Source organism: Corylus avellana, chromosome 1 (genome assembly GCF_965113065.1).
Source record: "Corylus avellana chromosome 1, dhCorAvel1.hap1.2, whole genome shotgun sequence".
Classification (NCBI taxonomy): Eukaryota; Viridiplantae; Streptophyta; class Magnoliopsida; order Fagales; family Betulaceae; genus Corylus; species Corylus avellana.
In genome coordinates, this window is record NC_142490.1 from 13,405,793 (window position 1) to 13,429,284 (window position 23,492).

At 32.7% G+C, this 23,492-nt stretch overlaps 2 protein-coding genes and 1 pseudogene across 4 annotated transcripts; 2 read left to right on the forward strand and 1 right to left on the reverse strand.

Moving 5' to 3' along the window:
- The first annotated feature begins 988 nt into the window (after positions 1-988).
- On the forward strand, positions 989-3,236 carry LOC148587959 (uncharacterized; annotated as a pseudogene).
- Positions 3,237-7,355: 4,119 nt separating this feature from the next.
- LOC132169139 (F-box/FBD/LRR-repeat protein At4g26340-like) lies at positions 7,356-9,593 on the forward strand. Its single transcript, XM_059580223.2, has 3 exons — positions 7,356-8,516; positions 8,626-8,826; positions 9,375-9,593. The coding sequence occupies exons 1-3, from the start codon at positions 7,356-7,358 to the stop codon at positions 9,591-9,593; spliced, it is 1,581 nt and encodes a 526-aa protein (XP_059436206.2).
- Positions 9,594-16,124: 6,531 nt separating this feature from the next.
- SR34B (RNA-binding (RRM/RBD/RNP motifs) family protein) lies at positions 16,125-21,159 on the reverse strand. Of its 3 annotated transcripts, none has more exons than XM_059601516.2 (15): positions 21,062-21,159; positions 20,568-20,658; positions 20,177-20,242; positions 20,016-20,090; positions 19,814-19,928; positions 19,682-19,728; positions 19,478-19,535; positions 19,001-19,050; positions 18,821-18,877; positions 18,609-18,736; positions 18,415-18,522; positions 17,579-17,666; positions 17,313-17,488; positions 16,991-17,024; positions 16,577-16,632 (listed from the first exon to the last, which is right to left on the reverse strand). In XM_059601516.2, exons 2-13 carry the CDS (start codon positions 20,652-20,654, stop codon positions 17,393-17,395), a joined length of 975 nt encoding a protein of 324 aa, XP_059457499.1. In that variant the 5' UTR covers positions 20,655-20,658; positions 21,062-21,159; the 3' UTR covers positions 16,577-16,632; positions 16,991-17,024; positions 17,313-17,392. The 3 variants fall into 3 exon arrangements, with proteins under 3 accessions (XP_059457500.2, XP_059457499.1, XP_088369315.1); XM_088513189.1 differs by having other exon boundaries at positions 17,313-17,513; XM_059601517.2 differs by lacking the exons at positions 17,313-17,488; positions 17,579-17,666 and adding an exon at positions 16,125-16,404 and having other exon boundaries at positions 16,556-16,632.
- Between the last annotated feature and the right edge of the window lie 2,333 nt (positions 21,160-23,492).

Genomic DNA, 23,492 nt, shown 5'->3' on the forward strand with positions numbered 1-23,492 from the left:
GGGTACCGGACCGGGTAAAACCGGAACCGGGACCCCGGTTAACCGGGGTCCCGGTGCCGGTTCCGGTTTCCCAAAACCAAGAACCGGGGTACCCCGGTTCCGGTTCCGGTTTTTGGCCAAAACCGGAAAACCAGACCGGGTTGACACCCCTACTAAAAAGTGTAACATTCCTTCTCTCTCAAACAGACCCCTACTAAAAAGTGTAACATTCCTTCTCTCTCAAACAGACACCAGAAAAATTATGCCACTTTCTACGTGTGGGGTAAATATCTACCGCATCAAAGAATTTTTACTCTGTTTCGATATTCTTAATGACATGACTAAGAAAACCCATGAGAAATTTCATTCACAAACAACAAATCGATAAAAAAAAAAAAAATCAGAGAGCTTTTTAGGGACCAATAGTTTTTGGAAAGCCTTCTCACTTTAACGTACACAACTTTCCTATTATTAACAGCAACAACCCAGCAATCTCGAGAAATGTAAGGATTATAAAGTTTTTTATATTTGACACATATTTATTTATAAATTTAATAAATTAACTATTAGATTTGTTACGTGTGGTGATAGAAGACATGGGAATTTATTAGCTGAGTCAAAGGAAATTTCTGGGAGCAGGACTCCTACTTGGCGTATGATTAGGAATCCTAATTCACTTCACCAGCGCCCTTGAGAGGGATTCCTAAGAGACCCAATTCTATTAGGAATCCTTCACCAATCCATCCTCTATAAAAACAGCTTCACAATCTGCGTTGCCGTCGCCCCTACAAGCTCTGCTTCAACGCTCGATAATTGAAAGCAACACGTGCAACTGTCCAACGTGGTATACGCTGAAGGTAATTGGCCTTCCTACGAATTAATTATTTTGTTCCAAATTATAATAGCATGTGTTTTCTGGTCCCAATTTTTACTTTTTCTTTTTTTTTTTCTTTTTCCAGACGTAAAAGTTCGCAGATCTGCTAGTTTTTGTTAAAAACTTCTCAACATTATGGAGCACAAAATCGACCGGTTATCCGAATTACCGGACCCTATTCTAGAGCATATTCTATCCTTCATTCCCATGAAACAAATAATTCAATTTAGTATATTGTCCAAGACATGGGAAAAAGTGTGGAGTTTATTCCCCATTCCAGAATTTAAGCAACACCTCTTTACGCTCAAGGTTCTTACGCGCAAGGTTCTACCCAACGAGAAAGAAGAAGAGGAAATCCAAAGAAAGAAACAAGAGTTCAAAAATTTCGTGGAGAGGTGTTTACTATGCCGCTATAGGCGAAGGCTAAGTATAGACAATTTTAGGCTTCACATGATGTTGTTGGATGAATCAGATTGTGCTCTTGTGAATCGCTGGATTGGCTACGCAATTGAATGCAATGTAAAGGACTTGAATCTTTACGTATGGATCAATCAAAAGAGGTATGAGTTGCCTAAGAAGAAGTATGAGTTGCCTGAGAGTGTTCTCGCAGCAAAATCAATAACTAAGCTGCAATTGTCCATGTGTAAGTTGAAGTCATTTTACAGTGATATTAATTTATCCTCTTTGAAAAAGTTGGTTTTGGAAATAACTGTGGAGAACCAAGTTGTCCAGTCTCTAATCGATGGTTGTCGTGATATGGAAGAGATGACATTTACATCTTGTGATGGGTTGAAAAGTATACGGGTGTCGGGTCGTTCTAAACTTAAGGCCATTGAGCTACTACAAAATTCTGAACTTGAGAGTGTTGACATTGAAGCATCAAATCTTGAATCTTTAGTTTTCAGGCTTACGAGACCATGCCAAATCAACCTAGGCAAGTGTGCAAATCTAAAGAAGTTATTATTGACTTCATGCAACATAACTGACAAATGGTTGCATGATGTTCTTTCTAAACATCCACTCATTGACTGCTTAGACCTACAACTTTGCGATATGTTGAAAATGATTAAAATTTCTAGCTGTCGCATGAAGAGTTTGACCTTTGTTGTTTGTTGCAACCTAGTTGAAGTTGACATTGTTGCTCCTAACTTACATAGATTCGAGTATATTGGTGATGCAATATCCTTTTCTTTAAATTCTTCAAGTCTATCAGAAGTTAGTCTCACCTTATTCGACGCTTTGGATGCTGGAATGATTGAATCCCTTGCAAAGTTAAGTCAGCCAAAATTATTGACTTGGAGTGGTTTCGATGCCGAGGTATTCTAGTTTATTCTTTTTATTTGTTTCCTCTTCTATGTTACTTTATACATCAATTATTAGCATATATTATAAAAATCTTACGTGTGTTTTTGTGTACTTTGTGAAGAGTGTGATTACTGCAAAAGAATTGAGAGAAATCCTACCATCCCCATTGTATAATGTTAAGCAATTGAAGCTAGAAGCATGTTCTATACCTACAAGACAAATCCACGAACTTGTGGATGTCCTGTTGTGGATTTGTCCTCTCATCGATATTCTCTTTATAGAATGGCAGTACCAGGAGACAATTGACACTATCTTTCAAGGTATTGCTCTTAGAATTTAAAAAGTTGCTCTTAATACTTTTATGTTTTAGGATGCACTAGTTATTTAGTCCTTCAAACAAAAATACTAAAGTAAAAAGTCATTCTAGTTGAGTCTTATATCGTTTAAGGGTTGACTATATCATTAAGAAATAATCATTTTTTTAGGGAAACTTGAATTATTATTTTTATTTGTAATGTTGTAACCATAAACCATGTTGTATTTTTCTCCTATTTTGATACAAATCGTTGTTGTGAGTAATTCTAGTACTTTGGTAATAATTATTTTATAAAAGCTGTTATTTGGAATTTTTGGTTCATTGTGGCACTGATATTAGATGCTAGAAGTTATAATGGTGTATTACAATACTATTGCATTAACGAAATTTTCATTAACTAAAAATTATTGCCATTGCTATCATGTTTTCACATTTCTAAATTCAGTTTCAACACCTTTTTTTTTTTCTTTTGGGCCCAAAGTGGATTAATGCTTTCTTTCTAGCATTTCTGATAATGTTCCTAACTGTGTGCTCATACTTCAGTTCACATACGAAAATCCTATCTACAAATTGAAAAGTCCCAGTTGTTGCAATCTTCTTCCAGTTCTCTGTTGGCGACATTGCTTAAAGACTATCAATATTGAAAATCTTAGTGGATCCATAAAAGAAGAGACTCTAAAGAAGTATTTTTTCGAGAATGCGGAAATGTTGGAGAGCTTTCATTATTTAAAAGGATCTGCATTGCCAGATCAAGAATTGTAGTGAATGTTCATATGAAAATATTATAAAAATGTATCTTTGAGAGAGTGTATAGTTCTTTGAATCTGTCCCACATATTATTGTGACTTTTGAATCATCATATAGAATCGTTTAACTTGATTTTGCTCGATTTTGCTAATGTTTATATTTACTGCTAATAAATATTGTAGAAGATAGAATGTTTTATAAGATTTATCGAGGTATTCAATTTTCATGTCATCCGCTATGCATTGGAATGGTCTTGTAAATACAATGTCTTAATTCATAAATATAAATTAAATTGGTGGTTGTCAATCGCTAGAGGTATTCATTGAAGAATTTCATAAGGAAATGGAAAATAAGGAAAATAGCAGGAAAAAAAAAATGGAGACAAATAAGTTGCTGAGTGTTAGACACCTAATTCCACATGTAGAGAAGAGTTCAGTAAGACTAAATTATGCTCTCATTTATAATAAAATTTGGGTAGGTAAAGATAAGTATGGTAATCGATCAGAATGATTTTATTACAATCAAACCTGATAACTTTCAATCTTAGAGGGTGAGTATCACAATTCGACAACAAATGTAATAAAGTTAATATGAGATTTATCTGTTCAAATAAATTTTAGGTCATTACCCGAATTGTTCATAATTTATTGTGAGATCCAAATCGAAAACGTGAGTAAGAGATGTTATGGATTTAATAGTTCATTTGGTTCTGCGTATCATTATTGCATTTGTTATTTGTACCATTTAAGTTTCAATTAATCAATAAAAAAAGGCATGAACGATTTTTTCTCAAAACTCTTGTGTAGTTGTGTTGAGGATCAGATTATTTGTTGTTTTCAGTTTATTCTAACTAATTCGCTTAAAAAGTAATAAAAAAATTATAATCAAATCCCCTTGAGAAGAGACTATCCATGTTTAGCCATCCTAAAATGACTAAATTCGTAAAGATATTTTAGGTCTTGTTTTCTTCCAAATAGACGACACTATTTAGCTAATTATAATTCTAAATATTTAACTCTCATTCAACTACGTTGGTGTGGCATTACTCATTTGACGGGCTTTATTAATGAGTAACACTTGACTAACGTCTTTTCACCCCAACAAGATTATGAGAGAAAATTTAAAAAATCAATATTGTAAAAAACTTAAATTACTAGCTAAAAGTTGAAAAAAAAAAAAAAAAAAAAAAAAAAAAAAAAACTTGAAATATAATTAAAAATCATTAACCCAAGTGATACACACTTTCATAACAATAAAAACAAAACGAAAAATTACATATACTTCTACTAAAAGCAACGATCTAGTTGGTTGCCTCAATAGCGTCAATCACAGAAAAGATGGCAGTTGGATTATGTACTACTGTTGCATGACAATTAAGTTTACAAATCCAATCTTCGGAGAGATCAACATCTTCGAACACATCCTCGTTGTCCTAAAAAAAAAATTGACAAACAAGATAAATATATAATATTCTTTAAAATTTTGAAACGAAGTTAAAAGAATGATAAATAAGTAAATTAAATTGATACCGCTGTTATTATCCAGCCATTGCCAAACACAAAGGCAGTTGGCTCGGCTTCAAAACAATGAAGACGAATCATCTCTATAAATTCCTCAGCAGCAGCATTTTCAACAGAGAATATGCTTCCAGTCCTAACTAAAGCTATTTTCCATTTTTGTTGGAAGCAAGATCTACACTAAAATTTACAAAATACAAACAAAATAAATCAGTAAAATAGAAAAATAAATCATAGAAAACTAAATAAATAAATAAATAAAAACAAACCTTCTCCTTAATAGTCTTGTTAAGCAAACCACTCACTGTAGCCACATTGTGACAATTGTTACATCGTACCTAAAAAACCAATTTCTTTATATAGATTACAAACCATACAATATACAATATATATATACATACCCTTCTTCTTCCCCTAATCCCTACAAAAATGAGGTCATTTGGAATGCAAGTAAACGCACAACTAGAATTCGTCCAAAAAATGGAACTAAAAGACGAGAACAATCAGTTTTACAACTTCTTGGTTTGGTTTCTCCTTTCAATTTTCTTTGAAAGGAGAAACCAAACCAAGAAGTTGTAAAACCAATTGTTGTCGTCTTTTAGTTCCATTTTTTTGGACGAATTTTAGTTGTGCGTTTACTTGCATTCCAGATGACCTCATTTTTGTAGGATTAGGGGAAGAAGAAGGGAGTTGGTTTAACAAGAACAAAGGAACTTATTATTTATAAAGACGATCATTTTGTTGAATAATGCATGCTAATACTATGAAGAGGCCTAGAGAGTATTAGCATATATGGTATACACACAAAACTTGCATGAACTATATATATAGGTGAACAATGCATGAACTAGTCCATCTGTTGGAAATTGATGGGTAAATATTTTTGTGATTATAGCATGTTTAAAGTATGACTATATTATTTGAGCCTTTAAGGCAATAATTTTTTTTCTTTTTTTTTTTAAAGCAAGTGAAAATTTTATTGTTGCTAATAAATTATTCTTTTTGGGTTAGTTAAAGTATTAAGAGACAGTGGTGAAACGAGCACTTTGGTTAAGAGGAACAATATTTTTTTTATTATGAATTAAAAAAGAAAACTAAAGTTAAATAAAAATTGATTAAAGATATTAAAAAATATAATTAACGAAATGAATAAATAATTCAACAAAGTTTAATTATTGTTTAAAATATATAAATGAATCTTACAATTTATTTTGTTAATGGCTTGGCATGATAAATCATTGCATGCTCTTCGAATTGATCTCTATCACTAGAAGGGTAATCAAAAAAAAAAAAAATTATAAGGAGGGTATGATCTGCTATTGTGCAAACTGCAAAGAGATGTATTCGATGTCATTTCCCTACATATCTCATGTTCATCTTTTTCTCAAAAATTCACCGTTAAATTTGGCTGATATACTCAAAAAATAAAAATAAAAAAAGCTAACATGGTACGAGAGTCAAGAAGGTTGAAATTGTAAGTACACCTACATAATTAGGCAAAAGCGTCAATAGGGATGATATATTATTATTATTTAATTATTAAGCAATTTCCTATAAAATTAAAATGCTGGCAGACATCAATTTTTTTTCAACCCAATTTAATAAACAATTGTGTCATCTATCATGAGAGGCACATGATTTTTTATTGAGAAATGTCATGGATTAATAAGTTTTTTATCTTTATCTTATATTTTCTTATAAATTTAATAGATCAATTATTAAATTTGTAGGGTCTGTCATTGATTTATGTGGAGTCCACGTAAGTCCATAAATCTAATAGTTGATTTGTAAATAAATAAATAAATAATCAAATATGAAAAAAATACTGAATCTTAGCATTTCTCATTTTTATTATAACTTACTGTTCCGTCAAGTCCATCTCTTCTAAAAAGTGTAAAATTCCTTCTCTCTCAAACAGACACCAGAAAAATTATGCCACTTTCTACGTGTGGGGTAAATATCTACCGCGTCAAAGAATTTTTACTGGGTTTCGATATTCGTATTGACATGACTAAGAAAACCCATGAGAAATTTCATTCACAAACAACAAATCAATAAAAAAATCAGAGAGCTTTTTAGGGACCAATAGTTTTTGGAAAGCCTTCTCACTTTAACGTACACAACTTTCCCATTATTAACGGCAACAATCTAGCAATCTCGAGAAATGCTAACGATTAAAAAGTTTTTTATATTTGATACATATTTATCTATAAATTTAATAAATTAATTATTAAATTTCTTATGTGTTTATGATGTGATAGTAGACATGGCAATTTATTAACTGGTTTAGATGAAATTTCTGTGAGCAGGACTCCTATTTGGCATATGATTAGGAATTCTAATTCATTTCACCAGCGCCCTTGAGAGGGATTCCTAAGAGACCCAATTCTATTAGGAATCCTTCACCAATCCATCCTCTATAAAAACAGCTTCACAATCTGCGTTGCCGTCGCCCCTACAAGCTCTGCTTCAACGCTCGATAATTGAAAGAAACACGTGCAACTGTCCAACGTGGTATACATGTGTTTTCAGCTCCCAATTTTTACTTTTTCTTTTTCTTTTTCCAGACGTAAAAACTAGCAGATCTGCTAGTTTTTGTTAATAACTTCTCAACCTTATGGAGCACAAAATCGACCGGTTATCAGAATTGCCGGACCCTATTCTAGAGCATATTCTATCCTTCATTCCCATGAAACAAATAATTCAATTTAGTATATTGTCCAAGACATGGGAAAAAGTGTGGAGTTTATTCCCCATTCCAGAATTTAAGCAACACCTCTTTACGCTCAAGGTTCTTACGCGCAAGGTTCTACCCAACGAGAAAGAAGAAGAGGAAATCCAAAGAAAGAAACAAGAGTTCAAAAATTTCGTGGAGAGGTGTTTACTATGCCGCTATAGGCGAAGGCTAAGTATAGACAATTTTAGGCTTCACATGATGTTGTTGGATGAATCAGATTGTGCTCTTGTGAACCGTTGGATTGGCTATGCAATTGAATGCAACGTAAAGGAGTTGAATCTTTACGTATGGATCAATCAAAAGAGGTATGAGTTGCCTGAGAGTGTTCTCGCAGCAAAATCAATAACTAAGCTGCAATTGTCCAGGTGTAAGTTGAAGTCATTTTACAGTGATATTAACTTATCCTCTTTGAACAAGTTGGTTTTGGAAATTACTGTGGAGAACCAAGTTGTCCAATCTCTAATAGATGGTTGTCGTGATATGGAAGAGATGACATTTACATCTTGTACTGGGTTGAAAAGTATACGGGTGTCGGGTCTTTCTAAACTTAAGGCCATTAAGCTACTACAAAATTCTGAACTTGAGAGTGTTGACATTGAAGCATCAAATCTTGAATCTTTAGTTTTCAGGCTTACGAGACCATGCCAAATCAACCTAGGCAAGTGTGAAAATCTAAAGAAGTTATTATTGACTTCATGCAACATAACTGACAAATGGTTACATGATGTTCTTTCTAAACATCCACTCATTGACTGCTTAGACCTACGACTTTGCGATATGTTGAAAATGATTAAAATTTCTAGCCGTCGCATGAAGAGTTTGACCATTGTTGTTTGTTGCAACCTAGTTGAAGTTGACATTGTTGCTCCTAACTTACATAGATTCGAGTATATTGGTGATGCAATATCCTTTTCTTTAAATTCTTCAAGTCTATCAGAAGTTAGTCTCACCTTATTCGACGCTTTGGATGCTGAAATGATTGAATCTCTTGCAAAGTTAAGTCAACCAAAATTATTGACTTGGAGTGGTTTTGATGCCGAGGTATTCTAGTTTATTCTTTTTATTTGTTTCCTCTTCTGTGTTACTTTATACATCAATTATTAGCATATATTATAAAAATCTTACGTGTGTTTTTGTGTACTTTGTGAAGAGTGTGATTACTGCAAAAGAATTGAGAGAAATCCTACCATCCCCATTGTATAATGTTAAGCAATTGAAGCTAGAAGCATGTTCTATACCTACAAGACAAATCCACGAACTTGTGGATGTCCTGTTGTGGATTTGTCCTCTCATGGATATTCTCTTTATAGAATGGCAGTACCAGGAGACAATTGACAATATATCTTTCAAGGTATTGCTCTTAGAATTTAAAAAGTTGCTCTTAATACTTTTATTTTTTAGGATGCACTAGTTATTTAGTCCTTCAAACAAAAATACTAAAGCAAAAAGTCATTCTAGTTGAGTCTTATATCGTTTAAGGGTTGACTATATCATTAAGAAATAATCATTTTTTTAGGGAAACTTAAATTATTATTTTTATTTGTAATGTTGTAACCATAAACCATGTCGTATTTTTCTCCTATTTTGATACAAATCGTTGTTGTGAGTAATTCTAGTACTTTGGTAATAATTATTTTATAAAAGCTGTTATTTGGAATTTTTGGTTCATTGTGGCACTGATATTAGATGCTAGAAGTTATAATGGTGTATTACAATACTATTGCATTAACGAAATTTTCATTAACCAAAAATTATTGCCATTGCTATCATGTTTTTCACATTTCTAAATTCAGTTTCAACACCTTTTTTCTTTTCTTTTTTTCTTTTGGGCCCAAAGTAGATTAATGCTTTCTTTCTAGCATTTCGGATAATGTTCCTAACTGTGTGCTCATATTTCAGTTCTCATACGAAAATCCTATCTACAAATTGAAAAAGCCCAATTGTTGCAATCTTCTTCCAGTTCTCTGTTGGCGACATTGCTTAAAGACTATCAATATTGAAAATCTTAGTGGATCCATAGAAGAAGAGACTCTAAAGAAGTATTTTTTCGAGAATACAGAAATGTTGGAGAGCTTTCATTATTTTAAAGTATCTGCATTGCCGGATCAAGAATTGTAGAGAGTATTCATATGAAAATATTATAAAAATGTATCTTTGAGAGAATGTGTGGTTCTTTGAATCTGTCCCACATATTATTGTGACTTTTGAATCGTCATATAGAATCCGTTAACTTGATTTTGCTCGATTTTTGCTAATGTTTATATTTACTGCTAATAAATATTGTAGAAGATAGAATGTTTTATAAGATTTATCGAGGTATTCATCAACTTGTGATAAATAATATTTCTCAAAAAAAATAAATAAATAAAGATAAATAATAAAATTTTCATGTCATCCGCTATGCATTGGAATAGTCTTGTAAATACAATGTCTTAATCCATAAATATAAATTAAATTGGTGGGTGTCAGTCGCTAGAGGTATTCATTGAAGAATTTCATAAGGAAATGGAAAATAAAGAAAATAGCAGGAAAAAAAAATGGCAACAAATAAGTTGCAAGTGTTAGACACCTAATTCCACCCGTAGAGAAGAGTTCAATAAGATTAAATTATGCTCTTATTTATAATAAAATTTGGGTAGGTAAAGGTGAGATAAGTATGGTAAACGATCAAAATGATTTTATTACAAACAAACTTGATAACATTTAATCTTAGAGAGTAAATATCACAATTCGACAACAAATGTGATAAAGTTAATATGAGATTTATCTGTTCAAATAAATTTTAGGTCATTACCCGAATTGCTCATAATTTATTGTGAGATCCAAATCGAAAACGTGAGTAAGAGATGTTATGGATTTAATAGTTCATTTGGTTCAGCGTATCATTATTAGATTTGTTATTTGTACCATTTAAGTTTCAATTAATCAATAAAAAAAGGCATGAACGATTTTTTCTCAAAACTCTTGTGTAGTTGTGTTGAGGATCAGATTATTTGTTGTTTTCAGTTTATTCTAACTAATTCGCTTAAAATGTAATAAAAAATTATAATCAAATCCCCTTGAGAAGAGACTATCCATGTTTAGCCATCCTAAAATGACTAAATTCGTAAAGATATTTTAGGTCTTGTTTTCTTCCAAATAAACGACACTATTTAGCTAGCAGTAATTCTAAATATTTAACTTTCATTCAACTACGTTGATGTGGCATTACTCATTTGACGGGCTTTATTAATGAGTAACACTTGACTAACGCCTTTTCACCCCAACAAGATTATGAGAGAAAATTAAAAAAATCAAGATTGTAAAAAACTTAAATTAGTAGCTGAAAGTTGGAAAAAAAAAAACTTGAAATATAATTAAAAATCATTAACCCAAGTGATACACACTTTCATAACAATAAAAACAAAGAGAAAAATTACATATACTTCTACTAAAAGCAACTATCTAGTTGGTTGCCTCAATAGCCCCAATCACAGCAAAGATGGCAGTTGGATTATGCACTACTGCTGCATGACCATTAATTTTACAAATCCAATCTTCGGAGAGATCAACGTCTTCGAACACATCCCCGTTGTCCTAAAAAAAATTTGACAAACAAGATAAATATATAATATTCTTTAAAATTTTGAAACTAAGTTAAAAAAATTATAAATAAGTAAATTAAATTGATACCGCTGTTATTATCCAGCCATTGCCTAACACAAATTCAATTAGTTCAGCTCCAAAACAATGAAGACCAATCATGTCTATAAATTCCTCAGCAGCAGCATTTTCAGCAAGGAATATGTTTCCAGTCCTAACTAAAACTATTTTCCATTTTTGTTGGAAGCAAGATCTACACTAAAATTTAGAGAGTATTAGCATATATGGTATACACATAAAACTTGCATGAACTATATATATAGGTGAACAATGCATGACTCTATATTATTAATATTTGAGCCTTTAAGGCAAATAAGGCAATGATAATTTTTTTTTTTTTTTTTTTTTTTAAGCAAGTGAATATTTTAATGTTGCTAATAAATTATTCTTTTTGGGTTAGTCAAAGTATTAGGAGACAATGGTGGAACTAGGATTTTGGTTCAAATGATCAATATTTTTTTATTATGAATTAAAAAAAAGAAAACTAAGGTTAAACAAAAATTGATTAAATTAAAAAATATAACTAACGAAATAAATAAATAATAATTCAACAAAATTGAATTATTGTTTAAAATATAAATGTAACTTACTATTTTTTTTATGACTAGGCATGATTAACTGTTGCATGCTCTTTATATTGGTCTCTATCATTAGGATGGTAATCAAAAACAATTTCTAGGGAAGCATCGATCTATCCCGGTTCTTAAAAATAGATTTTTTTTTTTTTTTTTTTTTCACTTATCAAATTACATGCTTTATATTTCAAAGCTCAATGGAGCAAATCCTAGATTGATGCTTTATATCACTAGGATGCTTATATATATATATATATATATATATATATATATATATATATATATATTTCTTTTTCTTTTCTTTTTTTCACTTATCAGATGCACTAAAAATAGTTATTTAGTGCTTCAAACAAAAGTACTAAAGTAAAAAGTCATTCTCGTTGAGTCTTATATCATTTAAGGGTTGACTCTATCATTAAGAAATAATCATTTTCTAGGGAAACTTAATTTTTGGTTCATTGTGGCACCGACATTAGATGCTAAAAGATACTTATTTATGATATTTGTGAAAATATCATAAATAAGTATCTTTTAGAGAATGTATAGTTCTTTGAATTTGTACCACATATTATTATGACTTTTGAATTATTATAAAGTATTGATTAAATTATTAAATTTATCTCTTTCTATCAGCTTAAGTTTTTAGGACAAGTGGTGATTTAACAAGTTTCTCATTCCCTTCTTTAAATCAAGGTAAGCTACAGTGCTACCCAAGAGATCTGAGTAGAAAAGCCAAAGGTTCACATACTTAGATTATGAAATAACTATCGTCCTAGCCTAGGGTTTGATAGAAATACATAATATGATAAATATAAAACGGAATAGTTGCAACTTGTAAGGCTATGTCAACATTGTAAGATAGTTATAAGGCTAAGTATCGATTAAATCGGTGACTGTACAAGTATTTTCGCCCACCAAACGGAAAAAGTCAATTAATTAATAACCAACTTCATACTGATGAGAATAAATTTCGACAATTTCGATTAAATCGGTTAAGTCAATTAGTCATGGGCTTTTTATATTGGGCCAAGCCTATTTTTATGGGCTAAAAATGGTTTATTTTTAGGCCCAAATGATTGTTTTTAGGCTAAACATGTGTTTATTGAACATGTTTTTGGCTAAACAAGTAATGTAAAAAACTATTGAAGGCCAAAATTGGTTAAGTCGGTTTCAGTTAACTGACAAAATAAAAATTCTACCGCCTACCGAACCAACGTCAAAACAGTTTTTTAATTCCGATTACCAATTATCAAATGTCGATAGGCGGCAATTGGTTATTCTGCCCACTCTTAGGTAGTTGAGGAATAAAACTGTAGTTTATAGTATCACTCATTTTTTATATAATGAACATTTTTATTTGTCGCTTGTATCAATTAAGTAATTAGCTTAAAGCAAAAGATATCTTTTTTTTTTTTTTTTGACATGTCCGCACAAGAGGGTGGGGGAAGGATTCGAACTAGTGACCTCCGCTTCATTATGTGTGGTCCCAGCCGATTGAGCTACCTCTTGTGGACAAAGAAAAAGATATCTAGATACACATTGAATGTTTTTATTAGTATAACATGGACAAAATGACGTTGGACATGTGTTCCTAAAGAGATTGATGGCAGAATTTATTTTTCACAAAATGAAAACTCAGGATTTTTCTTGATTTGTCTCAAGGATAAAACCCGAGCCCTTATGGGACAATTTCCCCTTTTGTAATTAAGAGAATATATTGTGTATAAAGATTTTAAATTTAATAATAAATGGCATAAGATCAATGTGAATTTTTATACACGTTAAATTTATGAAGAACATATGAATAACATATATATGATCGATCCAACCATGATCTCATAAAACTTGGAGATTTCCATTTGATACATGAAATTTCCATACTTTTTTTCTTGTCATAGTAAGCTCCCACATTTTTCTTAAATGGTACAAACAACAAAAGTAGTAATGATAAGCTGAACCATCTAATAGATTGTAATTGAAAGTGATCAATTTAATTTATATTTATGATTTAAGACATTTCATTTACTAAAAATTAAGAACATAGTATTGCTAATTTCTAACAATGAAAAATAAGCATGACAAATTTATTATTTAAGACAAGTTGGTGAATGCCTCGATAAATCTTACAAGACATTTACAATATTTGTTCAAAGTAAAAAATAAACATGACTAAAATGGAACTCACGAATGAAAAGAAAAATGGCCATGAAGATGTGAGCTGCTGTGGTTTGGTGTGAACGCACTGAAGAGGCTCGATCTTCAGGGTGAGAGAAAGGTGGAGGTGTTCAAATGGAGGGCTTCATTCGCCGTTGAGAATGAGAGAATCAGGGGCGTCCATCACAATTCGCAGACTCCGGAAAAAATAATAAGAAAAATTTGTTTGTTTTGTTCCAAGCATACATGGAATACATTAGAAATATTGAATACAAAAGTTTCATTTGCCTAAGGGAGTGAGGAAGAAGGAGGCTGGTTTTATAATAGAAACTATGGTGTTTCGATAACCATTAACAAGTTGTGGATGTAGGGGAGGAAGAGAGATAGTTTAACGTGAATAATAAACTTATTTATAGACAAATTTGAATGGCTATTTGTTGAACCATGTATGCTATTAACATGAAATGTGCATGAGTTACTCATGGGTGTACGTGTTAAATGAACAATGCATGAGTGCATGAACTACTCATGTATTGCACGGATCAAGGATTCAAGGCACATGGGCTTTCCGGCCATCTTGAATTTGGTTTGTGAAAGAGATTTGTTTAAGCTAAATTTTGACCTAGCGGATAGCGTTTAATTATGCTCGTATGGAGTTTTTATAGTTTAAAATGCAAGAAAAATTCAATAGATCAGCGATTAGATTTGTGAGATTCACAATTAATTTATATGGGGTCTATATAAGTTTACAAATTTAATAGTTGATTTGTAAGATGAGATGGGTTAAATATGAAGAAAATATTGACCATTTAGTATTTTTCTAAAATAAAAGACTCCTACAAATTTTTTTTTCCAAAAATTAATTTTAAAATAATGTGTCACCGTCCCATGAAATTTATTATTTTGAGAAATGTGTTATCGGTGGCTAAAAACAAACTTTTTGAGAAATATAGCATTTCTAAATGTGTTTTATCTTTGGGAATTGCATCCATGTGAATCCATTTATTTATTTAGATTAACTTCGGCTGTTATTATGGAGATGAATAAAGTTTAGATTAACTTTGGCTGGTATCTTCTGTTAGAATTCATTTTCTCGACTTAATTCTTTGAGCCCGTTTACCTTGTGTCCAGAGTTCTGTTAATTATATTTTTATGGACAATTAAGTTTACTTGCACAAAATCTATAATCAATTGCTAGCTCTAAATCAGCAATTAGAACCATGTCATTTTTTATTTTATTTTTTTGGAAGAGTTCTTCGCATAGAATTTGTTTCTCTTTGTATATTTGGTTCCTTTTGCTCATCATTAGTCAAAAAAGTTTTCTCTTGGGACTTGATTTCATATTCATCACCATCTTTGCCTCATAACACCAACTATAGACCAATTAAAGAAAAAAACCAAGCATAGACTAGTGAATAGTGATAACGGCTCTCAGAATTCTGAATGGGCCATATCTCAACTAAAAAACAAGGACATACACCATGCTAAAATTACAAGTACCTGAAGATTAGATAAGCTTTTTTTCTTGAGTGCCCTTAGATTAGATTTCACAGCATTTAACGACATATAAATCAGCCTTAGCCACCCCCAAAAAATTTGGGGAGGGGTGGAGGAGGCAGTGGGTAGGCACTAGTTTTGGATTTCAACCCTCTTTCGAGCATTTCTAGAACTGATAGCACCAGTCAATGCAGACCAATGAGCCCTTCCATCAGTCCTCCAAACTTTATTGTTGATCAAAAAATAAAAAACTGTTCAATATATAATATAGGTTTTAATAAAAATACTAAAAAAAAACAAAGAAGTCTTAAACAAAGTCTAGGGGGAAAAAAAAGTTAGATCAACTCCAAACCTTCAACAAAAAGAGACGACAAGAACTCCACAGATATTTATTTTTTAAAATATTATTCTATACTTTATTTCCTGAGCATTATCTTTCCTTCAACTGTCCAAAAGAACAGACCAACAAAATGTCAAATGGTCCAATGAAATGTTTCGGACAAAAATGTCACTACGAAGCAAATAAATTCCACGCAATTAAAAATATAGACAATTTAAAGAAAATAACCACCAAAACACCGAGTAATGTTAAAAGTCTCTCTTGTGTCCCTCCAAGAATGATGTGACTTTTAAAATCACCATTGTTATAATTGATCACTATTAAATTTTGATCAAATAGCGATTTTAAAAACCACCTCATTTTAGAGAAGCACGAGAGAAACTTCTATAATTACTCTCACAATACCATAATGGTTCTACAAAGAAACAGAACACAAGTATCAACATCAACCACCCTAAAAATAAGGAAATATGGAATTTAGCAAATCACATGTGCAATACAAATACGGTAAATGTTCCAAGTTTCAATCCAACAATGATTTGCAAAGATTCAGAAAACACGTTGACTATTTTAAATCCAACTACAAACTCCAGTCTGCAAGTCTGTTCATGATAGGTCTACACTACTGCTTAGCAGTGATAATTTTTACTGGTAAAAGTTGAAAAACCTCACCCTCATAAAAGCTTCAGGAATTAACTTATCAGCTGCAATCAGATCTCACCTACCAAAACAAGTTTGCAATCAGGATTCAGATAGAAGCTACGAAAGATATGAGAGTCACAAGGAACAATGAGAGCAGCATGTTGAAATAAGAAATAATATGGTTCCTGACCATGAGCCTAGAAAAAGGAAATTAGTGCCAAGAAGAAGACCTGGACAAACTCTTGCTCCTGCTTGGGCTCCTGCTAGCACTGCGCCTCTTTGGGCTTTTACTCTTCCTTTTCGGACGCTGAAGAGAACTTGAATTAAGTGTTTTTTTTTTTTTAAGTAATGGCAGGTCTACCTAAATCCAATATCAAGAATCTATATGACTAGACTCTTGACTCACAAAGGAGAACAGGTCCGTTAAAGTGCAGCAGGCAACCCAGATGTGAACCAGATTTTATGATACTTCCAGAACAGATTATACAAGGTTTATTAAGAAACTAGATGAGACTTTAGTATGTCAACTATCCCAGGATTTTGTCTTTACACATCTCTCAGGAGGGTCTGGCCCACCCATTGAATGCGGCATGTTACAGTTAGTGTGGCCATTTTAGATTTAGGGTCACAAGAGCATTAGTTAAAAAGACAAATATAGAACGTACCGAAGGCAATGGAGATCTGGATCTTGATCGAGATCTGCAAAAAGTTTCAGAAATAACTCATTTTAAAATCCACACGTTCCTTTTACCAAATTTGATCCAAGAGCCGTGATGCCTCTTCCACGTCAGAGTTACCATATCCAAAAAGGATACAAGGAAAAACCATAAATATTAAGCAGTTCAACAGAGAAAAATTATCAAGCAATTTATATAATTCAAGCTTATGAACATGACCTAAATTCATAAAGAGAAAATCTTAATGAAAGCATCACAAGGTATTTTTGAGACACTAGTGGACGGGTAAGAGAATTTTTCCCTACTGTACCACAAAAATCCAGAAAGGCCAGATAGTGCTCCCTACTAGCTTGGCAAATGTTGGAGCAGAAAATGATAATGAAATCGTCTCTACTGCTCATTGATGGTGATATCCAAATCCCAATGGCACTTAGTTCCCAGATATCCAGCTTTACTATTGCAACCATGATCTCCTTTGTTCCCAATCTAGCACCCATGGACATTTGCAATGCTAAAAGAATTAGAACAGAGGCACCATCAAGGTTTCCAAAGCTGCCCATCTAAAAAACAGCATACCTCCACAACCAAAAGAGTTGCAGGCAACTGAACCATATCCCACCAAGATCCTAATATCCAATCCCCACTTCGCTGCATGTATCCATATCTAAAAAACAGAAAAAAGGCAATTTTCACACAAACAAAGGAAAGAGGAAAAAAAGAACTTTGACAATCCGGTATGTTTTCTCCATCACCCCAACCTTTGACGGCACAAATAGAGAAGATATTGATGGTAAAATAATAACAAATATGTATGACAACCCAAGAAAATATTTTAATCATTAATCAAGTTTTCCAGCATAATGCCATGTTAATCTGAAGTGCGCAAGTATTTCTTCCCCCTAATCATCTTTATATTAAACCTTAAAATTTTACAGAGTTACAATACCTCAACAGGACTTTATAGATGGCATGTGCATTAGCACATAACTAAATTAAAATCACATAACATACTTCAGTAATGATAATGAAGGGTCAAGAATTGTACAGTTACAAATATTAACTGATTTAAATCTAAAGCTGAATCAGGTGCAACAGAGAAAAAGGTTCTCCCATAAAAGATACCTTCAGAGTCAATAACCTGCAACTCAATGACTTAATTATGTAACCCCTAAGTTCTTTCCCTACTTCGGAAAAATTCTAAAAGACAGCCTGTGCAAACTAACACAGAAGCTCTCATCCCTGAAGGGTACCCAAAAAACCTCGGATAGATCAAAAAAGCAGCCAACAAGATGACAGTGTTTCATGTATATCCTCCATCTTTCAAGGAAAAATGAGACCTTATATATAGCATCAAGGATGATTTCACTATCAGGAATCAAAAACACAATTAATGGAGAGAGAAAAATACATACCCTGACATAGAACGAGACTTTGAAGCAGAGCGAGAGCGAGATCTCTCAGCAGACCTTGACCGCAATTTAGCAGGTGAGCGGCGCGAAGATTTGGCCTTGGGAGACTTGCTGCATTATTGCAATTATAAAGTTTACAAACAATAAAGACTCCAAAACATACTAAGATATCTACAACTTTATATAACTACTCAAACCTCTTGCTCCTGCCCCGACTGACACTTCGGCTACGACTACGGCTGCGGCTATAGCTTCTGCCTTTCGAATAGGATCGACCGCGACTAGGGCTTCTAGAGGCATCCCTCTTTGAATCATATTCCCTAACCTATAAACAAATGCAATAATAAACAAAGACAACATCCACAGAGAGGAAAAGTGCAATACTCAAAGCATCTAAGTTATTACATACACGGACATAGGACCGAGAAAATGCATTCCGAAACTCAGAGTCATCAAGCTTTTTTACCTGCAGAGAATAATTGTATAAAAATTCAGACACATCTAGATACTACTTAAAGCTGCCTGAACTCAAAGTTCAGGGAAGGTCATTCACATCGTTCATCAGCAATAAAGGAGATATTTAACTTACTGCATACTTCATGTCTTCGTAGTTTGTGTAATCCACAATCCCCGTCGTGCCTACAAAAGAATCAAACAAAGATTTAAAACAAAAAGATAAATCTCATGCATTTCTTCTCAGCTCTTGGCCGAAACCAGTCCTGAAAGGACAAGCCCAAAACAACATAACAATCACAACGAAATAAATGCCAAACATTTTTATAAATAAAAATTATAAAAGGACATACAACACAATCTCAAATGTCCATCACTCTCTGGCATAAATCTAGTTATAAATAACAAGTCAAAAGCAGGGAATTTGGCACAGCTCCCATTGGAACTAAAAATTCTAACTTCATGTTAACTTTCTTTCAGATCCTTTCCCCATATAGAAAAAAACATGAGATAATGAAGGTCAATAGAAAACAAAAGCCATCTCAAATTCTGACATCTCCGCCATGTTTTACAAAACTTCAAGCCAAGGCCATTAAAGTTAATTGTATCTTACCACTACCATCACGGAAAACTTGTGAAAAACAAACATCCCCAGCTTGTCGCATGTGATCCTGATACAAGACAACCAGATTTATGTAAAACAATAATTTTCAAAAATTCTTATTCCACAATATCCTTTCACACCCCTCACACACATGCACACACAGGAAGAGTTATAATCAGGAGCAGTTAGCAATTGATCAACACTAATGCTCACCTTAAGGTCTTGCCATGAAGCAGAAGGAGGCAATCCAGTGACAAGCACTGCATGGTGAAACAATAACAAATTCATAAGACATAATATTTCCAATACATATCAAAGTAGGTGTGCGTTCAATAAAATACACACCACGGAATTCAGAGCGCCTGGATACTCCACCACGTCCACTCCGACCACCACTGCTATGAGTACTATAACGATCTCTTGATGATGAATGTCCACGGCCACCATGTGCAAGTTCCACCTACAGAAGATGAGAGAACATATGAGCTAAGCTTACTGTCATTGAGTCAATGCAAGCAACATATATGCAACTAAAAGAATGACTAACCCGTAGCCGATGCCCATCAAAATCATAACCATCACGACCCCGAATGGCATCTTCAGCATCTTGAGCATCTTCAAACTGTAACAAACAAATCTCAAAAACCACAATAAATGAAAAGAAGATGGGGGGGGAAGGAAAAGCAAATTTTTTTGCTCTAAACTCACCTCAACAAATGCATAACCCGGAGGCCTTGGTGGGACCTTCAGATCAATGTGGGCTATGCGTCCATACTGCAGATAACAAAGATCAACCATTCTTATTAATCAAAGCATCACATACAACTTATTCAAAACCATCTGCAACTCGCATTCATTACCCAAAATAAAAAAGGAGAATAATAAAGAAAAGAAACTACATAAAACAGGACCCAATTGAAGCATTAATTAAGACCTCAACTGAAAATACGCTATATAATCCTTGCTTTTCCTATAAACCTTAGGGTTTTAAATTCATGTTCGTTAAACATGAAACAAATACGCACACATTACAGTTACATATCTACACGACCGAATAATCCGAAAATCGCAAGGGCGTGCAAATTCGAACACTGGTTACCTTGTAAAACAAATCCTCCACTTCTCGCTCACGAATATCCGCGGGAAGATTGCCGACATAGAGAGTTCGGCTCGCACGGCTACTCATTTTCCTAAGACAAATAATTCCATCGAAAACCATGAGCCCTAAAAATTACGCCTAAACCAAGCAAAAAGCAATAGCAATAAATAACCAAACAGCTCTGTTTGGTAGCTTAGAAAAATGCAGGAGAAGAAAACAGCACAAAAAACCACAAATCTCAGATTCCTCATCATTTCGGACCCAGAAGGTACAAAAGACCTACTAAAGTAAACCTAATATAACGGTAAACAGCTCAGAAAACTCGCCGGGCAAAAACTAAACCAAAGCATCGGTAAACATAAAGTTCGAGATTCAAGATTCAAAATTTGGCTTTTCTTTTTCTATTTTTCTGACCATTCTCGGCCACCAGATACAGAATGTGACCGAAAAACGGGGTTGCTAGGGTTCCAAGATGGCGGATGAGAGAGCTTTACCTTGGAAGTGCAGAGGCGACGTGCGATCCGATTAGGGTTTTGACTCTTTGAGAATGGATGGAAGGTACGAGGTGGTATGGAAATAAACTATGGTTAGGTAAAGATAACGTGTTACCCGAATGTCCGCTTATATGTTGTGCGGGTTTTTTAAAAAAAAAAAAAAAAGTAAAAAATAAAATAAGGTTTAGGCTTCCATTAAAAATAATCAAAGATGAAACAACTTAAAATTATCCACGAGTGCTTTATCTTTATCATGGATAAGAGAGCCCATGTTATTATGTCCATTCTTATAACATTCATTTTGTAGCCTTTAATTATTATGTAATATATCATCAATTTAAAAAAATAAAAGTGAGAACAATAACACTAAATTAGAAAGAAAAAAAAAAAAAAAAACCGTGGGTCTTGCCAGACCCATGGGTCTAGCCGATGGTGAACGCCTCAAACCCTATCGGCTGTGACCCATCTCAAAACTCATTTCTAATGTCTCAAAACCCGTTTCTAATACTCTAAAATCCGTTTCTAATGCCTTAAACCATGTTTCTAATGCCTCAAAACCTGTTTCTAATTAAGAGTGTCAATGCGGGCGGTCGCTAACCGGTATAACTGCTAACCGCCTAACGGTTAACAGTTAGAGGTTATTGGATTTATTAACTGTAACCGCTAACCGCCTTTTTATATAATATATTTTTATAATTATAATTATAATAATATTTATACATATAACATAATCATCATTCAATCACAATTTTTTTTTTAGATAATTAAATCATAATTTGAGTATTAATATATTATTACTATAACTTATATGATTATATCACATGATCAATTGATTATTAAATCATTTGATTATATAATAACAAATTATACATATATAATATGACATAATTCATAAGCATACCAATTCATACTAATACAACAATTAAGTATTTAGAGACTTAGTTTCAATGTATGTTATAAACTTATAAGTCTATATATGTTATAAATTATAATTATACATATACGCATATGAATAATGTAAATGTATAAGAACAATACTTAGTCATATGATTCAATGATAATTTAAATACTTTATTCAAGTTAATCATATTATTAATGTACAATGATAATGTAATTCGTATAATATCAAATCAAGTAATTGGCATTAGATTCAACAATGTGTTACTTATAACCACAATTGAAGTATTAATGTATTTTCGAACAATGTTTTCACCATTTTTTGGAAAAAGAAATTTAACCATTTAAAAAAAAAAAAAAAAAAAAAAAAGTTAACCATTTTTTGAACAATTTTGAGTTTTTTGAACCATTTGTAACAATTTTTTTAAAACTGAATCATTGATAGTTTTACCCTTAAACCTTTTTTTTTAAAATAATTAATTAATTAAAGGCAACATTACGTCGTTTTGCACTTCTATATATTCATCTCTTCTTCCCAACCTTAAACCTCAACGAAAATCACTCAACAGCCTCTCTCACCGTCTCAACTCTCAAGCTCACGGTCACACCTCTCACTCAGTCTCTCGTCGATTTGGTGGATCTTGGCGGTAAACCCACTGGTAATCTCCACCATCTCTCATTAGTCTAAGTTTTGTGCTTCACTTTCTTAGTTTTGTACCAAATGAAAAGCTTTTAGGCATTACCACTTGATGGGTTCTGTTCAGTTTGATACTTGTTTGGTTTCATACTTAACAATTGCTTTACTTTCAGCAATTGTGCTTTTCTTTTTACCACTTGATGGGTTCTGTTTGGTTCCTGAGAAAAAAAAAATGCAGGGAAATTTGTTGAATTTCTTGATGCTTTAATGCTCATCGGGAACAAATTTAGTTGAGGTTTGCTTTTTCGTTTTTATTTTTGGGGTTATTTACTCGTTGATCAATGTTTGATTGATGGGGCTTTTGTTTAATAGTATTTTAATTACAATACAATTATATTAAGCACGTTTTGATATGTGTACATGTTTGTGCCTTAATATTATTATGTTTAAGTTTATAACTTTTCTTCTTTTTATGTCCACAGGATTTGCTAGATGATCAAATGAGAGAATTGATGAAGTTTTAATGTTTTATTTGTATCATTTATTTATTTTATTTTATTTTTAGAAAAACATAGCATTTCATTCAATAATACCACAAACATAACGCTCTTACATCAAAGAGCAAAACTCTGAAACAACCATAGCATAAAACTACAAGATTACCAGGTTTAGTACAAGATTCGAGACCAATCCGCTAACCCATGACTAAAATCAGATTTAATACTAGATCTATGACAGACAGACTCAACCAAATGTATGGATAACAATTATTCCTCGACCCTAAGAGCGGAAAGACTCTCATGTCAAAACTCTTCATCCTCGACCCGAAGGCCAGGATAATGATCACATCCACAACCCAAAGGTCTGGACCAAAACTAATTAACCCAAAGGCGACAT

What these genes read in the sequence shown, in the direction of transcription:
- LOC132169139 (XM_059580223.2), top strand. Translation starts at nt 7,356, where the DNA reads ATGGAGCACAAAATCGACCGGTTATCAGAATTGCCGGACCCTATTCTA. An exon ending in GGAGTGGTTTTGATGCCGAG is followed by an intron (nt 8,517 to 8,625) that starts GTATTCTAGTTT and finishes TACTTTGTGAAG; the next exon opens with AGTGTGATTACTGCAAAAGA. An exon ending in TTGACAATATATCTTTCAAG is followed by an intron (nt 8,827 to 9,374) that starts GTATTGCTCTTA and finishes CTCATATTTCAG; the next exon opens with TTCTCATACGAAAATCCTAT.
- SR34B (XM_059601516.2), bottom strand. Translation starts at nt 20,654, where the DNA reads ATGAGTAGCCGTGCGAGCCGAACTCTCTATGTCGGCAATCTTCCCGCG. An exon ending in CAGGCGCTCTGAATTCCGTG is followed by an intron (nt 19,729 to 19,813) that starts GTGTGTATTTTA and finishes TTCACCATGCAG; the next exon opens with TGCTTGTCACTGGATTGCCT. An exon ending in AAGTCTCGTTCTATGTCAGG is followed by an intron (nt 17,667 to 18,414) that starts GTATGTATTTTT and finishes TCTGTTTTTTAG; the next exon opens with ATATGGATACATGCAGCGAA.